The sequence below is a fragment of the Saimiri boliviensis genome, chromosome 14 (genome assembly GCF_048565385.1).
Source record: "Saimiri boliviensis isolate mSaiBol1 chromosome 14, mSaiBol1.pri, whole genome shotgun sequence".
NCBI lineage: Eukaryota > Metazoa > Chordata > Mammalia > Primates > Cebidae > Saimiri > Saimiri boliviensis.
The window spans coordinates 5,587,574-5,609,244 of record NC_133462.1 but is presented as its reverse complement, the minus strand read 5'-3'; the positions used below and the strand labels follow the sequence as shown (position 1 = coordinate 5,609,244).

The 21,671-nt window shown below is 47.6% G+C and overlaps 1 protein-coding gene across 1 annotated transcript; it reads right to left on the bottom strand.

Moving 5' to 3' along the window:
• Nucleotides 1–197: 197 nt before the first annotated feature.
• Nucleotides 198–16,021, bottom strand: LOC101046825 (uncharacterized). Its single transcript, XM_074385545.1, has 4 exons — nucleotides 15,445–16,021; nucleotides 10,068–10,144; nucleotides 6,083–6,209; nucleotides 198–2,934 (listed from the first exon to the last, which is right to left on the bottom strand). Exons 1-4 carry the CDS (start codon nucleotides 15,455–15,457, stop codon nucleotides 572–574), a joined length of 2,580 nt encoding a protein of 859 aa, XP_074241646.1. The 5' UTR covers nucleotides 15,458–16,021; the 3' UTR covers nucleotides 198–571.
• Between the last annotated feature and the right edge of the window lie 5,650 nt (nucleotides 16,022–21,671).

Below are 21,671 nucleotides of genomic sequence, written 5' to 3'. Positions count from 1 at the left end.
ACTTGCAAACTTTGTCTCCAGTATAAGTTTGCCAACGTACTGCAAGGTATAAACGAGGTGTGATTTGGGGCTGAAAACTGTCACATTCTTCACATTTGTAAGGTTTATCTCAAGTATGAAGTCTATGATGATGTGCAAGGTTTGATTTTTGATTAAAAACCTTGCCACAGGCCGGGCGCGGTGGCTCATGCCTGTAATCCCAGCACTTTGGGAGGCCGAGGCGGGTGGATCACGAGGTCAAGAGATCGAGACCATCCCGGTCAACATGGTGAAACCCTGTCTCTACTAAAAATACACAAAAAATTAGCTGGGCATGGTGGCGCGTGCCTGTAATCCCAGCTACTCAGGAGGCTGAGGCAGGAGAATTGCCTGAACCCAGGAGGCAGAGGTGGCGGTGAGCCGAGATTGCACCATTGCACTCCAGCCTGGGTAACAAGAGTGAAATTCCATCTCAAAAAAAAAAAAACAAAAAAAAAACCTTGCCACATTTATTAGACTTGTAAGGTTTTTCTGCAGTATCAACTGCCTTATGAACTGAAAGACCTGAATTTTGAGCAAAGGTCTTGCTCCACTAATTACACTCGTAAGGTTTTCCCCCAGTGTGAATTCTAGTATGCTTTTTCAGGTATGAATTACACGCAAAAGCCTTGTCACAAATCTTACATTTGTATGGTTTCTCTCCCGTATGTATTCTCTTGTGTGTTTCAAGGTGTGATTTGCGAGTGAAAACTTTGTCACATTTTTCACATTTGTAAGGTTTCTCTCCAGTATGAACTCTCCCATGTGTTAGAAGATAGGATTTGCGACTGAAAACTTTGTCACATTCTTCACATTTGTAAGGTTTCTCTCCAGTATGAAGCCTATGATGACGTGCAAGTGTTGCTTGTTGATTAAAAACTTTGCCACACTCATTACACTTGTAAGGTTTCTCTCCAGTATGAAGTCTATGATGACGTGCAAGGCTTGACTGTTGTTTAAAAACCTTGCCACACTCAGTACACTTGTAAGGTTCCTCCCCAGTATGAATTGCCTTATGAATGACAAGGGCTGAAGTGTGACCGATGATCTTGCCACACACATTACACTTGTGAGGTTTCTCTCCAGTATGAATTGCCTTATGAAGTACGAGAGCTGAATTGTGATGGAAGGTTTTGCCACACTCGTTACACTTGTAAGGTTTCTCTCCAGTATGAAGTCTACGATGGCATACAAGGGATGACGAGTGACTGAAGGTCTTTCCACACTCATTACACTTATAAGGTTTCTCTCCAGTATGAATTCGGCAATGAACTGCAAGGTATGAACGACGTCTAAAACATTTGTCACATTTATTACACTTGTAAGATCTCTCTTCATTATGGATTCGCCAATGATTTGCAATGGTTGTAGCGTTACTGAAGACTTTGTGGCAATCATTACATTTGTAAAGTTTCCCTATACCATGGATTGCTTGATGGTGAGTAAGTGTTGACTGTGCACTAAAGGCTTTGCCACACTCATTACACTTGTAAGGTTTCTCTCCAGTGTGAATTCTAGTATGTTGTGCCAGGTGTGAATCGCGCCTGAAGGCCTTGTCACAAACCTTACATTTGTAAGGTTTCTCTCCAGTATGAAGTCTACGATGGCATAGAAGGGATGATGTCTGACTGAAGGTCTTGCCACACTCATGACACTTGTAAGGTTTCTCTCCAGTATGAAGTCTACGATGGCATGTAAGGGATGACATCTGATTGAAGGTCTTACCGCACTCATTACACTTGTAAGGTTTCTCTCCAGTATGAAGTCTGTGATGACGTGCAAGGCTCGACTGTTGTTTAAAAACTTTGTCACATTCATTACACTTGTAAGGTTTCTCTCCAGTATGAATTGCCTTATGATTTACAAGGGCTGAATTTCGACCAAAAGTCTTGCCACACTCATTACACTTGTAAGGTTTCTCTCCAGTGTGAATTCTAGTATGTTGTGCCAGGTGTGAATAACACCCAAAAGCCTTGTCACAAACTTTACATTTATAAGGTTTCTCTCCAGTATGAAGTCTATGATGACTTGCGAGGTTTGATTGTTGATTAAAAACCTTGCCACATTCGTTACACTTGTAAGGTTTCTCTCCAGTATGAATTGCCTTATGAATTACAAGGGCTGAATTTTGACTGAACGTCTTGCCACACAAATTACACTTGTAAGGTTTCTCTCCAGTATGAAGTCTACGATGGCAGGTAAGTGATGACATCTGAATGAAGGACTTGCCGCACTCATTACACTTGAAAGGTTTCTCACCAGTGTGACATCTACGATGGCGTTCAAGGTATCGCTTCTGATTAAAGACCTTGCCACATAGATCACATTCTATTTGTTTCTCTCCTAAATGGACTGTCTGATGTTTCCTTAACAGTGAGCTACAATGAAAGCCTTTGCCATTCTCATTACATTGGAAAGATTTTTCTCTCATGTGATCTCCCTGTTTTTGTGTGAGTAATGAAGAATGGAGGAAATTATTGTCATAGTTATTAAAAATATAAGTCTGGGGCCTACAAAAATTTATTCGGGATGTTGAAACCAAAGAAGCATCGTTGACTAACTTCTCAACTTGATTACCAATTTTCCCTTCAGTCTGAAATATGTGCAGTTCAGGCATATGCAAATGAAAGCTCAATCCAAGCTGATCTTTAATAGGCTTGTTGCCAGCATGCCTTTGATCGTTTCGGTCTTTACTATCAGTGAACTTCTTGATCTGTGTCATGGATGCTTCATGGCTATTTCTTTCATCTTTCTGCCACTGGAACTCAAAGTCATGAATGTCTTTCTCAATTTCCTGGAAGCAAAAATCTCCAGTGTGATGACTTTTATGTGTTTCCAATGTCCCTGTGTGAAACATTTCTGTATTACCTTGTCCTGTTGATGAGCCCATCTTCACCATGCACTTGGAAGAGATATCTACAAAATATAAACATAAATAGGTTTCCAATTCAGCACATAGGGTAAATAATACTGAAATGTGTAAATATGACACAAAAAACAATGCTTATTTTAAACTTCCCAAGCATGATCTTAAAGTTTAGAAACACAAAAAAAGTGAGATTCTTTAATAAATAAAGGGCGATTATATGGACTTCATTTCTGTGAAAGCCTATTTCCAATATCATAACAAAATACTGTCAGTATTTTTACTATACACCAATAAATGCTAAAGGACCAAATAATATACTATGTTGGTAAATAATCCACAACAAGCTCATGTAAGGATATCCGAAATCCACGGAAATTCTGTATTGTCACACAATCACAGCACTCTGTAGATAAGAAAAGATTACAAAAATTCTGTGCTATCCTACAGAATCTCAGGAGAAAAGAAACAAACAAAAAAAAAGAAATGGGCCGGGCACAGTGGCTCAAGCCTGTAATCCCAGCACTTTGGGAGGCCAGGGTGGGTGGATCACGAGGTCAAGAGATCGAGACCATCCTGGTCAACATGGTGAAACCCCGTCTCTACTAAAAATACAAAAAATTAGCCGGGCATGGTGGCGCGTGCCTGTAATCCCAGCTACTCAGGAGGCTGAGGCAGGAGAATCGCCTGAACCCAGGAGGCGGAGGTTGCGGTGAGCCGAGATCGCGCCATTGCACTCCAGCCTGGGTAACAAGAGTGAAACTCCGTCTCAAAAAAAAAAAAAAAAAAAAAGAGAGAAAGTAGAGGCAGAGCAGGCCTGGCCCAGACGCCTTGACTTAGACAAGAGCAGCAGAGCAGACCTTTCTGCCTGACACCCACACATTCTTCTGCAATTCCTGCTTTTCTTACCCCAGAGGCAAGGTTACAAAGTCAAGATAACCACAAAGAAAATACACATTTTCCTGGCCGGGCGCGATGGCTCACGCCTGTAATCCTAGCACTTTGGGAGGCCGAGGTGGGTGAATCACCTGAGGTCAGGAGTTCAATACCAGCCTGGCCATCATGGTGAAACCCCATCTTTTTTTTTTTTTTTTTTTTTTGAGATGGAGTTTCCCTCGTTACCCAGGCTGGAGTGCAATGGCACGATCTCGGCTCACCGCAACCTCCGCCTCCTGGGTTCAGGCGATTCTCCTGCCTCAGCCTCCTGAGTAGCTGGGATTACAGGCACGCGCCACCATGCCCGGCTAATTTTTTGTATTTTTAGTAGAGACGGGGTTTCACCATGTTGACCAGGATGGTCTCGATCTCTTGACCTCGTGATCCACCCGCCTCAGCCTCCCAAAGTGCTGGGATTACAGGCTTGAGCCACCGCGCCCGGCAACCCCATCTTAAAAAAAAAAAAAGAAAAGAAAAGAAAAGAAAATATACATTTTCCCAAGATTGTAAAACCTGTCACAAGTCAATAATTGTGTCTTAGTCAGAAACCTGTTTTCTGCCTCATTTTCCTGCCTCAAGTTGTATAAAAGCAATATGTTCCTTTTGTTCAGGGCTGGTGGCCATTACGTACATTAGCCTTGCTGTCCGTCAGCGGACCAATAAATTCTCTTAGACTCTCCATGGTCTTTTTGCCCTCTTTGGCTTGAATTCCTGCAATAATATGCACCTGTGAGCCAGAATGATATCCTCCCTAGTAGGAATTTCAACACCACTGACTACTGCCTAGAGAAGACCATCAATAGTTTATGAGGTGAACGTTGTCACAGTGCCAGTGAGGGACACTTCTGTGATGCTTCTCAAAAACCAGAATGGGCCAGGCATAGTGGTTCATGCCTGTAATCCCAGCACTTTGGGAGGCTGAGGCAGGTGGATCACCTGAGGTCAAGAATTTAAGACCAGCTTGGGAAACAAGGTGAATCCTGTCTCTACTAAAAATACAAACATTAGTTAAGGGTGGTGGTGCACACTTGGAATCCCAGCTACAAAAGAGGCTGATGCACGAGAATTACTTGAAATCGGGAAGTAGAGGTTGCAGTGAGCCGAGACTGCATCACTGTAGGCCAGCCTGGGTGACAGAGAGAGGCTCTGTCTGAAAAAAAATTAAAAACAGCATGATAGCTGGAAACACTTGTGAGTCAGTGTCATGCATTCTATGTCATATCCTGGGCTATGCTGACAATTCTGTTCAGGGTTTCTAAGGGCATCTCTGCCTAGAGCAGGACAATGTTCAATCAATAACAGTCACAGGGTCTTCATCAGTTTTCTCCTTTTATGTAAACGCACTCCATAGGAGAGTCCCGTAGCAGCTATCCATGAAAAATAGGAGAGTCATCACTGCAGAAAAAAATGACATAGGGCCGGGCGCGGTGGCTCAAGCCTGTAATCCCAGCACTTTGGGAGGCCGAGGCGGGTGGATCACGAGGTCAAGAGATCGAGACCATCCTGGTCAACATGGTGAAACCCCGCCTCTACTAAAAATACTAAAAATTAGCCGGGCGCGATGGCTCAAGCCTGTAATCCCAGAACTTTGGGAGGCCGAGGCAGATGGATCACGAGGTCAAGAGATCGAGACCATCCTGGTCAACATGGTGAAACCCCGTCTCTACTAAAAATACTAAAAATTAGCTGGGCATGGTGGCGTGTGCCTGTAATCCCAGCTACTCAGGAGGCTGAGGCAGGAGAACTGCCTGAACCCAGGAGGCAGAGGTTGCCGTGAGCCGAGATCACGCCATTGCACTCCAGCCTGGGCAACAAGAGCGAAACTCTGTCTCAAAAAAAAAAAAAAATGACATGTACATCAAAAACATATATGGGGACCAGGCAAGGTGGCTTGTACCTGTATTCCCAGCACTTTGGGAAGCCAAGGATGGCAAATCATCTGAAGTCGGGAGTTCGAGACCAGCCTGACCAACATAGAGAAACCCCGTCTCTACTAAAAACACAAAATTAGCCAGGTGTGCTGGTGCATGTCTCTAGCCCTTCAGCTACGTGGGAGGCTGAGGCAGAAAAATCACTTGAACCAGAGGTTGCAGTGAGCAAAGACTGTGCCATTGCACTGCAGCCTGGGCAACAAGAGCAAAACTCCATCTCAAAAAAAAAAAAGCCTGTATGGGGCAAAAATCACAACAGAGAATACAAAAGCAGGAAGAGCCAAGACAGACATGGGCAGATTCCTTATGTCTGGAGGGACATGTGCCTCACCCACAGACTCCAGGTTCCTGTAGTTCTCCAACATCACTTCCCTGTATAAAGCCCTCTGTGCAGGGGTCAGGCATTTCCACTCCACCAAAGAGAATTCTATAGCCACATCCCTGAAGGTCAGGCGTCCCTAAAATGAAAAACATATTTCAACAAAACATTATGAAGGACTGAGTTATCACCTTCACACAAAATGAGAAAAGAGAAATTAAGTATCCATTTCATCACAAACTGTTCTGACAAACCCACATTAAGGTATTTTTGGACATTCTTTTCTCTATAGTTGCATTTTACTGCACTTTCTCATGAAACATTTTAAGATCCCCTAAGTCACTGTGGAAGTCTTGGTTTTATGGACAATATGAAAAATATACAAAGAAGAAGAAAACACTGGGCTGGGTGTGGTGGCTCATGCCTGCTATCCCAGCATGTTGGGAGGCCAAGGTGGGAAAATCATTTGAGGTCAAGAGTTGGAGACCAGCCTGACCAACATGGTGAAACCCTGTCTCTACTAAAAGTATAAAAATTAGTCGGGCGTGATGGCACTGCCTGTAATCCCAGTTACCCAGGAGGCTAAGGCAGAAGAATCACCTCAACCCAGGAGACAAAGACTGCAGTGAGTCCAGATTGCTCCACTATACTCCACCGTGGGTGACACAGACTCCGTCTTAAAAACAACAAAAAAGCAAGGCTGGGTGCGGTGGCTCATGCACGTAATCCCAGCACTTTGACAGGCAAAGGCCGGCACATCATAAAGTGAGGAGTTCAAGTCCAGCCTGGACAACACGGTGAAACCCCATCTCTACTTAAATTACAAAAATTAGCCTGTGTATTGGCACATGCCTGTAATCCGAGCTACGCAGGAGGCTGAGGTAGAAGAATAGCTTGAACCCAGGAGGCAGAGGTGTCAGTGTGTGGGTAACCTCCCATATAGGCACCGAGGAATGAGAGCTAAGCAGAGCCCTGGCACAGTTAGGGCTTGAGAAATATCTCACTTTATAGTGTTACTACTCAGCTATTTCCTTTTATATAATCTTTTACATAATCATACATTAGTTTGTAGAAATAGGGCTTGAAGTCTCCCTTTATATAATCCTCTACATATAATCATTAATAGTTGATAGTAGGAGTGCCTAAAGAATATTCCCTACATATATACCTATAATTATATCTTAGTTCATAATCAAAGGAATGCCTAGTGTGGACACAGTACAGAGTATGAATTAAGGAATAAGCAGCTTACAATTGGAGGAATGTCTGAAGCAGACACAGCGCAGAGCGTGATTTAAGGGAAAAACAGTTATACCAGGACAAGAATCCATGGCCCAGGCAGCAGCATTCAGTATTGTAAAGATACCCGCTGTATGGCAGGCTTGGGGCGAGAGCCACTCCTCCTGATAAAGGAGTTGTAGGACCTTGCTCCAGTTCTTGTGGAAGGCTGCCCTCAGACCGGCAATCCACCTTGGCGACTGTGAACTTTATCAACTCTTGCTACTGTGCTGCTTGAAAAGCATCTTCCCGGCCAGGCGCAGTGGTTCACACCTATAATCCCAGCACTTTGGGAGGCTGAGGCGGGTGGATCATGAGGTCAAGAGATTGAGACTATCCTGGTCAACAAGGTGAAACCCCGTCTCTGCTAAAAATACAAAAAATTAGCTGGGTATGGTGGTGCATGCCTGTAGTCCCAGCTACTCGGGAGGCTGAGGCAGGAGAATTCCTTGAACCCAGGAGGCGGAGGTTGTGGTGAGCCGAGATTGTGCCATCGCACTCCAGTCTGGGTAACAAGAGCAAAACTCCGTCTCAAAAAAAAAAAAAAAAGGAAAGCATCTTCATCTTCCAATAGAATCCATTGGAAGCTGCCAGAAGGTGGTGGTAACCTTGACAGCTCTGTCACTGCTATGTGACTTAAAGCATCCTCCCATTAATCTTCTTAGAAGTAGTTTTCCCATAGATAGAAGTATCGCACATGGCACCCTCTTCCCTGTGCATGGCCCACCTGCATTCCTCGGTGACCTAATGGGGGTGGACCCCTTACTGCACACGGCCCTTGCCTTCGTGGGAACGGGCCCCTTGCTGTGCGCTGTCCACCTCCTGGCCTAGGTGACCTAATGGGGGTGCACCCTATGTTTTATTGCTCACGACCCTATCACTATCCTTTTTTTTTTTTTTTTTTTTTTTTTTTTGAGACGGAGTTTCGCTCTTGTTACCCAGGCTGGAGTGCAATGGCGCGATCTCGGCTCACCACAACCCCCGCCTCCTGGGTTCAAGCAATTCTCCTGCCTCAGCCTCCTGAGTAGCTGGGATTACAGGCACGTGCCACCAAGCCCAGCTATTTTTTTTATTTTATTTATTTATTTATTTTTTTGAGACGGAGTTTCGCTCTTGTTACCCAGGCTGGAGTGCAATGGCGCGATCTCGGCTCACCGCAAGCTCCGCCTCCTGGGCTCAGGCAATTCTCCTGCCTCAGCCTCCTGAGTAGCTGGGATTACAGGCTCGTGCCACCATGCCCAGCTAATTTTTTGTATCTTTAGTAGAGACGGGGTTTCACCATGTTGACCAGGATGGTCTCGATCTCTCGACCTCGTGATCCACCCGCCTCAGCCTCCCAAAGTGCTGGGATTACAGGCTTGAGCCACCGCGCCCGGCCCCCTATCACTATCCTTAAAGATGATTTCACTCACTGCCCTGCCCCCTAACCTATACACAGTAAATATTCATGCTTCTGGACATTCAGGGCCTCGCCACCCTTGGCCTCGTCAGCCTTGCCTCTCTGGCCTCGCCTGACTCCACTTATAGGTGGCGTGGCCCCCCGAGATCAGCTGCATTTTCTTTGTACTTCTGTGTCCTGTCTCTTTGTTTCTCGAATCGTGCGCCTCAGCACAGCATAAGGCTCACCCCACGACCCTGTGGGGCACACAGCCTTATATCTGGCTCCCAACGTGCCCTACATCAGTGAGCTGAGATCACAAGACGACACTTCAGCTTGGGTGACCGAGTGAGACTCACAAATAATTAAATAAACAAATAAATAGAAATACTGGCCACGTGTGGTGACACACGCCTATTATCTACCTCTTTGGGAGGCTAAAGTGGTGATCACTTGAGCACAGGAGTTTCAGGTTGCTGTAAACTCTGAATTTTGTCATTGCACTTCAGACTTTACCCACAGAGCGACACCTGCTCTCTATTTTTTTTTTTTTTTTTGAGACAAAGTCTCACTCTGTCATGCAGACTGGAGTGCAGTGGCATAATCTTGGCTCACCGCAACCTCCCCTTCCCAGATTTAAGTGATTCTCCTGCCTCAACCTTTGGAGTAGCTGAGATCATAGACATGCACCACCATACCCAGCTAATTTTTGTATTTTTAGTAGAAATGGGTTTCATCATGTTGGTCTGGCTGCTCGTGAACTCCTGAGCTCAAGTGATCCACCTGCCTCAGCCTCCCTAAGTGCTGGGATTACCAGCGACCGCACCCAAACCAAGATCCTGTCTCTTAAAAAAGATTTAAGTCAGAGACGTGTTGATCTACTAGTGTGGCTTCCACTGCATTACAAAATCAGATACAAAGTATCTCCCCTTATTGTTCTCCTTTTCCAGAAATCACCAGGTATCTGTGCACATTAACCTATGTGTTTCATACGGAGTTTCTCTGATCTGCTCACAAAGAGCTGATATCCAGATGTGGCCCCAAACCATCCAGGCTGCCCAGCAGCACTGACACCACAAGGCTCACACCCCGTGTCCATCGAGGTCTGGGTGTCAGCCCTTCCCAAGACCATGCCCAGTGGAGCCTCTTCCTGAGTTCATGTCACTGGGTCACAGGAGATGGAATCTCAGAGCAGATGATAGGAACTGATGGAAGACATGGGTGAGTGTGAGCCAACATGTGAGGCAGGACGCTTCAGACCCAGAACAGACTGCCTACTACAACACCTGGCATTTCAGAAAGGAAAGAGACAGATGAATCCACCGAGGAGTGTCACTTTACCTGAGGAAGAGCCATGCCTGGCTCCTTCTTTTTCCTCTTCTGAGCTCTTTCCTCACCCGAGTCTTTAGAAATCAATCCTGTACATGAAAACAATATAGGACGTAATGTTAGAAATGACTCACTCCCTTTCTGTGACAAAAATGCACACAGAGGGGACACCTGACCCTGTAGAAAGACAGACTTCTGCTGCCCACTGCACCAGAGATCATGCAGAGAGAAGAAAATCCCACAGGAACAGTTAGAAGTGTATGTTTCACCCTGGTCTTGAGATCTCACTCCCCTCCTGGAGAAGCCCCACACACCAGGCAGCAGTGGGGAGCTGGGCTGGACTGAGCTCCCCTTCAGGGCACAGACCCAGCCCTGACCAAACCCCATCCACAGCACAGTCCCTCCCCTCTCTGTGGATCACAGGCTCAGCTCAGCCCTCAAAAACAGAGGGCACAGACCCTTGACCCTCAGTGCTGCTCACAGATTACTATCACCTGGGACACTGTAGGTATTTGTGCCTCACTTTTCTGAAACCTGGAAGATCTCTCTGTGCTTCAAGTCTTTCTGCCTTTGCTTCAAGTTTTCCTGCCTTTCCAGACCAAACCGATGTACTTCTTACATATATTGGTATCTCATGTCTCCCTAAAATGTGTAAAATTAAGCTGCACCCCGATCACCATGAGCACATGTCGTCACGATAAGGCTCAAGGTGATTTGGGTCTCATCCCGTTTTTGCCCTCCTTGTGCTTTTTCTTTTTTAATTTTTGGAGGACTCGAATGTGTTTACAATTTGAGCTAAAACTGAGCACTGGCTGGGCGTGGTGGCTCACGTTGGTAATCCAAGCACTTTGGAGGCCAAGGCGGGTGGATCACCTGACGTCGGGAGTTCAAGACCAACCTGACCAACATGGTGAAACCCTGTCTTAAAAAATAAATAAATAAAAATAAATAATGAGCACTGGCAAGGCACCGTGCCTCACGCCTGTAATCCCAAGATGTTGGGAGGATGAGGTGGGTGGATCACAAGCTCAGGAGAGTGAGATCATTCCGGCAAACACGATGAAACCTCATCTCTACTAAAAATACAAAAAAATTAGCCAGCCATGATGGTGGGTGCCTGTAATCCCAGCTACTCAGGAGGCAAAGGCAGGAAAATCGCTTGAGCCAACAAGGTGGAAGTTGCAATGAGCCAAGACAGCGCCACTGCACTCTAGCCTGGGTGACAGAACAAGTGTCAGGAAAGAAAAGAAAAGAGAAAAGGGAGGAAGGGAGGGAAGGAGTGAAGGAAGGAAGGAAGGAAGGAAGGAGAAAAGAAAAGAAAGCGGGGGTGAGGGAGGGAGAGGAGAGGAAGAAGGAGGGTGACGGAGGGAAGAAAATGAGCACTACCCTGTCTCGGGAGAAAAGCCACACACTGTATTTTGACAGCTATTTTAGGGGTGAGTGTCAACTCTGAGCTTTTCTGGTCTTCTTCCTCACCTCTCTGTCAGAGCTGGAGACAGTTCACCAAGTTATCTTGAGAAGCTGAGATAAGAGGTGTGGCTGATTCCCATGTGATGGCCTGCAAGGGAAAATAGGCTGCCTTGGTCTTCCTCCTCTAGAAAATTCCAAGACCAGCTGGGAATGGTAGCTGATTACACCCCTGTAATCCAAGCACTTTGGGAAGTTGACGCAGGCAGGTCACTTGAGCCCAGAAGTTTGAAACCAACCTGGGCAACATAGTGAAATGCCTTCTCTACCAAAAATACACAAAGTTAACCAGGTATCATTGCACAGATGTGTGGTCTCAGCTACTTGGGAGGCTGATGCAAGATCACTTGAGCCTGGGAGGCAGAGATTGCAGTGATCCAAGATGCTGTCACTGCACTCAAGCATGGGTGACAGAGTGACACTCCATCTCAAAAAATTGACAAAACAGGCTGGGTGCAATGACTAATGCCTGTAATCCCCAACACTTTGGGAGGTTGAGGCAGGGGATCCCGAAGTCAGGAGTTTGAGACCTGTGGGTAACCCCCCAAATAGGCACCGAGGAATGAGAGCTAAGCAGAATTGTGACATGGTTAGGGCTTGAAGAGTTTCTCACTTTATACTGTTACTACTCAGTGATTTCCTTTTATATAATCCTTTACATAATCATATGTTAGTTTGTAGAATTAGGGCTTGAAAAATCCCTCTACATAAAATCATATAATAGTTGATAGTATGAGTGTCTAAAGAATATTTCTGGCCGGGCGCGGTGGCTCAAGCCTGTAATCCCAGCACTTTGGGAGGCTGGGGCGGGTGGATTACGAGGTCAACAGATCGAGACCGTCCTGGTCAACATGGTGAAACCCCGTCCCTACTAAAAATACAAAAAATTAGCTGGGCATGGTGGCGCGTGCCTGTAATCCCAGCTACTCAGGAGGCTGAGGCAGGAGAATTGCCTGAACCCAGGAGGCGGAGGTTGCGGTGAGCCGAGATCACGCCATTGCACTCCAGCCTGGGAAACAAGAGCGAAACTCCGTCTCAAAAAAAAAAAAAAAAAAAAGAATATTTCCCTACATATATACCTATAATCATATCTTAGTACATAATCAGAGGAATGCCTAGAGTGGACATAGTACAGAGCATGAATCAAGGAAGCAGCTTATAATCGGAGGAATGTCTGGAGCAGACACAGTACAGAGCATGATTTAAGGAAAAACAGTTATACCAGGACAAGAATCCATGGCCCAGGAGGCAGCATTCAGTATCGTAAAGATACCCGCTGTGTGGCAGGCTTGGGGCAAGAGCCACCCCTCCTGATAAAGGAGTTGTAGGACCTTGCTCCAGTTCTTGTGGAAGGCTGCCCTCAGAATGGCAATCCACCTTGGTGACTGTGAACTTTATCAGCTCTTGCTACTGTGCTGCTCAAAAAGCATCTTCCCATAGAACCCATTGGAAGGTGCCAGAAGGTGGTGGTAACGCTGACACCTCTGTCACTGCTATGTAACTTAAGGCATAGTCCTATAAATCTTCTTCGAAGTAGTTTCCGCCGGGCAAGGTGGCTCAAGCCTGTAATCCCAGCATTTTGAGAGGCCGAGGCGGGTGGATCACGAGGTCAAGAGATCGAGACCATCCTGGTCAACATGGTGAAACCCCATCTCTATTAAAAATACAAAAAATTAGCTGGGCATGGTGGTACGTGCCTGCAATCCCAGCTACTCAGGAGGCTGAGGCAGGAGACTTGCCTGAACCCAGGAGGCGGAGGTTGCGGTGAGCCGAGATCGCGCCATTGAACTCCAGCCTGGGTAACAAGAGCGAAACTCCGTCTCAAAAAAAAAAAGTAGTTTCCCATAGACAGAAGTATTGAACACTGCACCCTCTTCACTGTGCATGGCCGACCTTCAAGACTCAGTGACCTAATGGGGGTGGACCCCTTACTGCACACGGCCCTTGCCTTAATGGGAATGGGCCTCTTGCTGTGCACTGTCCACTCCTGGCCTAGGTGCCCTAATGGGGGTGGACCTCATGTTTTATTGCTCACGACCCTATCATTATCCTTAAAGACGACTTCACTCACTGCCCTGTCCCCTAACCTATACACAATAAATACTCACGCTTTTAGACATTCGGGGCCTCGCCTGTCTCCGCTTATAGGTGGCGTGGCCCTCCGACCCCAGCTGCGTTTTAATTGTACTTCTGTGTCCTGTCTCTTTATTTCTCAGATCCTGCGCCTCAGCACAGAATAAGACAAACCCCACGACCCTGTGGGGCCCTCAGCCCTACAGAGACCAGCCTGACCAACATTGTGAAACCCGGTTTCCACTAAAAATACAAAAATTGGGCCAGACGCGGTGGCTCAAGCCTGTAATCCCAGCACTGTGAGAGGCCGAGGCGGGTGGATCACGAGGTCAAGTGATCGAGACCATCCCGGTCAACATGGTGAAACCCCATCTCTACTAAAAATACAAAAAATTAGCTGGGCATGGTGGTGCATGCCTGTAATCCCAGCTACTCAGGAGGTTGAGGCAGAATTGCCTGAACCCAGGAGGCGGAGGTTGCGGTGAGCCGAGATCGCACCATTGCACTCCAGCCTGGGTGACAAGAGCGAAACTGTGTCTCAAAAACAAAAAACAAAAAACAAAAATCAGCTGGGCATGCTGGCACATCCCTATAGTCCCAGCTACTTAGTAGGCTGAGGCAGGAGAACTGCTTGAACCTGGAAGGCAGAGGTTGCAGTGAGCCGAGATCACAGCACTGCACTCCAGCATGGGTGACAGAGTGAGGCTTCATCTCAGGAAAGGGAAAAGGAACCAGCTAGGTGTGGTGGCTCATGCCTGTAATCCCAGCACTTTGGGAGGCCGATGCAGCTGGATGGCTTCAGCCCTGGAGTTGGAGACAAGCCTGGGCAACATGGCAAAAGCCCGTCTCTACCAAGAACACAATTAGCTCGGTGTGGTGGCTCCCATCTGTGATCCCAGCTCCTCCGGAGGCTGAGGTCGAAGGATCCCTTCAGCGCAGAAGATTGACACCGCAGGGAGCTGTGATCCGGTCACCGGTCTTTCACCTTGGTAACAGAGTTAACACCCATCTCCAATAAAAAAGAAAAGGGAAACACCTGTGTCCTGGGTCTGGGGGCAGGGAATCTAAGGCTAATTAACGCGAACTTTCCAAAACTAGAAGAAAAGGAAAAAACCCCATCTTCTCATCCAGAGTAACACAGATTCAAAGGCTACTCTCCCTACAGCTCTCCCGCTTCCACCACACCTCGAATGGAAAGGGAAAGGGAACGAGCAAAGCGCTGCCCATCCCTTCTGCACAGGGCACCCATCTGCTCTGGCCTCAGGCCAATTCACCTGAGAATCCACCTCAGGGCCGATTCACCTCAGCCAAGGGCCACATCTTTCATCCAGGTAAGGGTTAGCCCATAGGACCTCAGAAGAAAGACTTTAACCCCCCCAAATTTTGTAAACAAGAGCCCTGGAGATGCTCCCTAGGGCCCACTCCCACCCTGTGTTGTGATTTCTTTCTTTCTTTCTTTTTTTGAGACGGAGTTTCGCTCTTGTTACCCAGGCTGGAGTGCAATGGCGCGGTCTCGGCTCACCGCAACCTCCGCCTCCCGGGTTCAGGCAATTCTCCTGCCTCAGCCTCCTGAGTAGCTGGGATTACAGGCACGCACCACCACGCCCAGCTAATTTTTTGTATTTTTAGTAGAGACGGGGTTTCACCATGTTCACCAGGATGGTCTCGATCTCTAGACGTCGTGATCCACCCGCCTCGGCCTCCCAAAGTGCTGGGATTACAGGCTTGAGCCACCGCGCCCGGCCGTGATTTCTTAGTTCCATAAATTAATGCTTTCTGCTTTCGTTGCTTCGCTTTTTTGTTACTTTGTGTTTTTTCTTTTTTGTGTATGTGTTCAACAGCCACGAACCTGCACATCTCATGCTCAAGGCTGACTTCCGGTAAAACGGGGCGAGGATGGGGTAAGAGGGCTGCCTCCAGAATGAGCACGTTTTCCAGGGGTTGTAACAGGGGAGCAGCAGGGCCCGACTGGAGGAGGAGGTGGGGAAGGGCAGCGCCTTCGGAAGGGGTGGGGTCTGCAAGATCCCAGGACTGGGCCGACGACGCGCCTCCCCGGGACTGGGGCTGCACGCTGCGCTCCAGGGCCCCCCAAGAGCGAGGCTGAGAGACGCCCACGGCGGGAATCCGAATCGCAGCTGAGGACCTGAACCAGCGCAAGACGGAAGGAGGGGACGGGAACGGTTCTGAGCATGAAAATTCCGCCGCAGGCGTCTGCAAGGCCCGTTACAGAGAGAACGGGGACGGGACCCGCCTCAGGACGACTGCAACCTCAAAAGGAAGCCACTCACGGACTCTCAAACGGCCGTCTCAGTTTGCTCTGGGTTGACAAAGAGGGGCTGGAATATCCAGGTCTGTGGGGACTCCACGTCCCCAGTACAGAAGCGCCAGAGACCTGGGAAGCGCAGACAGAAGAAAGGAGCAAAATTTACGCACCACGGTGTGACCCTCAGTCCACGCCATCCACTTCCGGGCCTGTGCCAATCAGCGCAGGACAGAGGCCAGGCCTCAGCCGGACACACAACGTGGGCGGGGCCAGGCCGGACCGGAACTGACGGAAGAGGGCGGGGCCCGAAGGACGAGGGGCGGGGCGCAGGGTAGAAGAGGCTTTGGCTGTGAGGGGTCCCAGGGGGCGGCACGGGGGCGGGGCTTGAACTTCCCTCCATCTGACTCTCAGCCCCTTTTTTTCCGGGTTTTGATTGGGAAACGCGCCAGGGAAGCTGGAGCAGCTCAGCATTCTGGGAAATGGCCCCTCTCTGAGAAGTGAACCTTGAGGAGTAATTGCATCCAGAAAAATTTATTGCTGTTTTTTAAATAGTTTACTTTATGGTCTGGGGTACAGGCGCAGTTCACGCAAGGTTGTTGCAGAGGTGCATAAATAACCCGGTGGTTTCCTGCCTCTATTCTCCCTTCATCTGTAGCCAGCATTTCTCCCCATGTTATGCCTCTCCACCCTTCCCACCCGCCAATTCCTTGCCATTGAAATTAATTTTCGTTGGCCAGACGCGGTGGCTAACGCCTGTAATCCCAGCACTTTGGGAGGCCGAGTTGGGCGAAATCACCTGAGGTCGGAAGACCAGGTTTGCAACATGATGAAACCCCGTCTCTGCTAAATATACAAAAAAACTAGGTGGGTATACGTACTGTCACTCGCCTCTAATACTGCTACTCGGGAGGCTGAGGCAGGAGAATACCGTCAACCCAGAAGGCAGAAATCGCAGTTAGCTGAGATTACACCACTGCACCCCAGCCTAGGTGACAGAGAGACTCTAAAAAAAAAAAAAAAAAATTATAAATAAAAACTAAATACAATGTTTTCTCCATAGATATGTTAGATATTCTGTTCAACCTAACACGTGATATTCATTATCAAGATGAGCTAAAATACAAGTACTGTCTCAGAGTCAACAAAGTCCAAAGGCTTTATAAAAAACAAAGTCAGGGCCGGGCACAGTGGCTCTTGCTTGTAATTTCAGCACTTTAGGAGGGTGAGTCGGGCAGATCAGCTGAGGTCAGGTGTTGGAGACCACCAGCCTGGTCAATGTAGTGAAACCCCATCTCTACTAAAAATACAAAAATTAGCCGGACATGGTGGTGGGCACCTGCAATTCCAGCTACTCGGGGGCCTGAGGCAGGAGATTTGTTTGAATCCGGGAGGTGGAGGATGCAGTGAGCCGAGATTACACCATTGCACTCCAGCCTGGGCTACAAGAGCCAAATCTTGTCTTAAAAAAAAAGAATAGGAAAAAGGAAAAGTCTGGGCATGATGGCTCATGCCTGTAATCCCAACATTTTGGGAGGCCAAGGCGGGAGAATCATGAAGTCAAAAGATTGAGACCACACTGACTAACACGGTGAAATCCCATTTCTAGTATAAATACAGAGAATTAGCTGGGCATGCTGGTGAGCTCCTGTAGTCCCAGCTACTCGTGAGGCTGAGGCAGGACAATCGCTTGAACATGAGAGGTAAAGGTTGCAGTGAGCTGAGAATGTACCACTGCACTACACCTGGGTGACAGATTGAGAGTCCACCAAAAAAAGAGAGAGAGAGAGAGAGAAAGGGAGGGAGAGAAAGAGAAATCAAAGTCACAATCAAAAAACTATCATCATCTAATTGTAGAAGGGTGTTATGATTTAAAGAAAAACTGTTATGATTGTCGGGAGCAGTGACACACGAGGTCAGGAGTTTAAAACCTGCCTGGTAAAGGTGGTGAGACCCCATCTCTACTAAAAATATAAAAATTAGCCAGGCATGGTGGCAGGCGCCTGTAATCCCAGCTACTTGGGAGGCTGAGGAAGCGAATTCCTTGCACCGAGGAGGTTACGTACATGGCATTTGAGGTCTGCGCATGAAAAAATACTAAGGCACTGTGTGTATGTGATTTGTGCATGGGAATGAAATTCCTTACACCTAAAAACAGGACAGGGTGTGGCATGGGGAGTGTGATAAGGAATGCTAAAAACAGCCTCCTAAGAATGCAGTTTGAGTGTTGTACAAGGTCACAGGTGCCTCAGCAAGCCACCTCAAATAACCATCTAGTGAATGTCTGTAGTTAATACAAGCCCCTTCCATAAATACTTAGTAAACAAATGCTTGGGTGGACTTTTCTTGGAAGAGCTACCACCTAGGCCTGTTCAGCTGAAACTGTCTAATTACTTCCTTCTTGGCATTCACCGCAAACTACAAGCTCTGCAAAGTGACCCTAATGTGACCACCTTAAATACATGCATGAAGGAGGAGCTCATCAATTTTTGGAGAATCCTGGTAAGGAACGGTCCTAAGTCACATTAGAATGAACCACACACATAAAATATTAGGGGCTAGGTTATCATGGATCAAAAAAAATGATCAAAGAGCAGAAAGCATTTTTTTTTTTTTTTTTTGAGATGGAATCTCACTCTCTCCCAGGCTGGAGTGCAATGGTGTGATCTCAGCTCACTGTAACCACCACCTCCTCAGTTCAAGCGATTCTCCTGCCTCAGCCTCCTGAGTAGCTGGGATTACAGGCAGGAGACACCATGCCAGGCTAATGTATTGTATTTTTAGTAGAGACGGGGTTTCACCATGTTAGTGAGGGTAGTTTCAACTCCCACCTTGGCCTCCTAAAGTGCTGTATTACAGACATGATCCACCGTGCCTGGCCCAAAAAGCATTTTTTTTAAAACAGTGCAACAGCTACTTAACTCTATCCAATGCACTGCAGAGCCTGAAGCCCGACACAAGTTATGCTCTTAATTTGGCAGAAATGCCCTTGGTTCCCTACTCAAGAAACCTTAGATTTAGAGTTCTGCAAGTAGGTGGCTGCCTAAAAAGAGGATATGAGCAAGGTCAGTTTACTAACATTACTATATATATATATATATATATATACATTTCAAAGATAGGGTTTCACCTTGATGGCCAGGCTGGTCTTGAATTCCTGACCTCAAGTAATCCACCCACCTCAAGCCTCCCAAGTGCTAGGATTACAGGCGTGAGCCACTGCCCCTGGCCTAACCTTACTATTTTGACCGTGTGGGTGCTGGTATGCTCTACATTGTATTCTCTTATCTGCCAGATTGTAGTGAGTCAAACTGCTCATCTTCTCCACCTGAAGGGAATTCAAGAGATTTAATGAAAAACAAAACAAAAACCAGAATAACAGGGAGAAACTTCTCTCACCCATTCATTCCCTTGTATGAGGAATGACAAATAGATTTTTTCCAGTGAGGATAATGATGGACCCAAAACCTTTTCTCTCCCTATAGAAAAGCCATTGCTCTGCCGGGCGCGGTGGCTCAAGCCTGTAATCCCAGCACTTTGGGAGGCCGAGGCGGGTGGATCACGAGGTCGAGAGATCGAGACCATCCTGGTCAACATGGTGAAACCCCGTCTCTACTAAAAATACAAAAAATTAGCTGGGCATGGTGGCACATGCCTGTAATCCCAGCTACTCAGGAGGCTGAGGCAGGAGAATTGCTTGAATCCAGGAGGCGGAGGTTGCGGTGAGCCGAGATCGCGCCATTGCACTCCAGCCTGGGTAACAAGAGCGAAACTCCATCTCAAAAAAAAAAAAAAAAAAAAAAAAAAAAAAAAAGAAAAGCCATTGCTCTCTTGTTTTTCACCCTTAAAGGGACCTGCATGTGTTGGAGCCATTCAGCCAACAGCCCCTCCTGTCTCCCCTCAGGGAACTGAAGACTGCATAAGGGAAGGTTCTTGGAGAAGATCCCCGTCAGCCAACATCTATGCAATACGGTGGCCCCATCCTCTTGACACATTTTGCTGCTGGAGGAGGGCCTCCAGGAGGGAAGGAAAGTGGCCGAGGATGATTGTCTTCCTAATATGCAAGTTCCTGCTTCCCACTTCCAGCATCCACCTTCCGGGCTTTGTCCTTCTGTTTCCCTGGAGCATAAGTGAAAGTTGCCTGCCGCCTCCTGGGTTTCATCCCAGAAAGCTCGGGCTTTTGTGCTGCCCACGGAGGCCTGGGTCAGGAGAGTTGCTAAGAGGCCATGGAGTGCAGGTTTAGTCACTGGTAGTCTAGGCAGGTTTCCCCTTTTGGGGTTTGCGGTGATGGAGGGGAGGACAAAAGACACAAACCGGGTCCCTGGATGGCTGGAGGCAGCTCCAGCCTGGTCCTAAGAATCCGTCTCACCACGGTCACGTGCCTGAGGAACTGTGCCCCACCCCGCATGTCTTACTTAACAAGCAATTTCCTGTCTCCCGTGTCCCCCTAGGAAAAGGGCAAACAAACAGTCCTTGTGAACCCCGACCTTATTACCCTAAGGTGGGCAAAGAGGCACAAAGCAGCCTCAAGTGCAACGATCTGGGGAGAGGCCCGCTAATTAGGGGCGCTCTCCCGCAGCCGTATGTTAAATGCTCGGTACGCTAAGGTACACAAGCTCTGCCAGCTGCTGTCATCTTCAAAAATCAACACAACATGTTTCACTTTTTCATAAAATGTTTAAAAACACTATGGCTGAAACACTTCAAAGCAAACCCTGTGCTGCACGTCTGCTCCTCCCCTAAGCCTCTCGGCTTGCGGATAATTAAAATAATAAATAGCCGAGTATATTTTCAGCACCTTCCCTAACAGGGTTGGCTCCAAGCCTAAGTGGCCTACAATTAAGGCAGCCTTCCCCCAGCCTGTTATCCTCGAGCCTCCCGACCCTGTGCTTCTACACAGTTTACCACCTGGTCATTCTCTAGGCTCGCTGCCACTCGTCATCTTCCTTCCTTCCTCTAAGGGTAAGAGCAGCAGCAGGTGGCAGGATAGTAATAAGAGAGGCCACTTCAAAAGCCCACAGCAAAGAAAAAAAACTGGCCCCAGCCCTGCCTTCCCAAGCTCACTTCTAAAACATTCCGGCTAAAGGCTAATGCAGAAAAATGGCCAGAACAAAGAACATTTAAAAAAGATTTTGGGTTTCTTTCTCTGCTGCGAGCTTCTAAAATGACAAGGAACAACAGTCGTGCCAAAAAGGGCCGTGGCCACGTTCAGCCTATTCGCTGCAGGAACTGTGCCCGATGCGTGCCCAAGGACAAGGCCATTAAGAAATTCGTCATTCGGGCCGGGCGCGGTGGCTCAAGCCTGTAATCCCAGCACTTTGGGAGGCCGAGGCGGGTGGATCACGAGGTCGAGAGGTCGAGACCATCCTGGTCAACATGGTGAAACCCCGTCTCTACTAAAAATACAAAAAATTAGCTGGGTATGGTGGCTCGTGCCTGTAATCCCAGCTACTGAGGAGGCTGAGGCAGGAGAATTGCCTGAACCCAGGAGGCGGAGGTTGCGGTGAGCCGAGATCGTGCCATTGCACTCCAGCCTGGGTAACAAGAGTGAAACTCCGTCTCAAAAAAAAAAAAAAAAAAAAAAAAAAAAAAAAAATTCGTCATTGGAAACAGTGCAGGCCGCAGCAGTCAGGGACATTTCTGAAGCGAGCGTCTTTGATGCCTATGTACTTCCCAAGCTCTATGTGAAGCTACGTTACTGTGTGAGTTGTGCAATTCACAGCAAAGTAGTCAGGAATCGATCTCATGAAGCCCGCAAGGACCGAACACTCCCACCCCAATTTAGACCTGCGGGTGTTGCCCCACGACCCCCACCA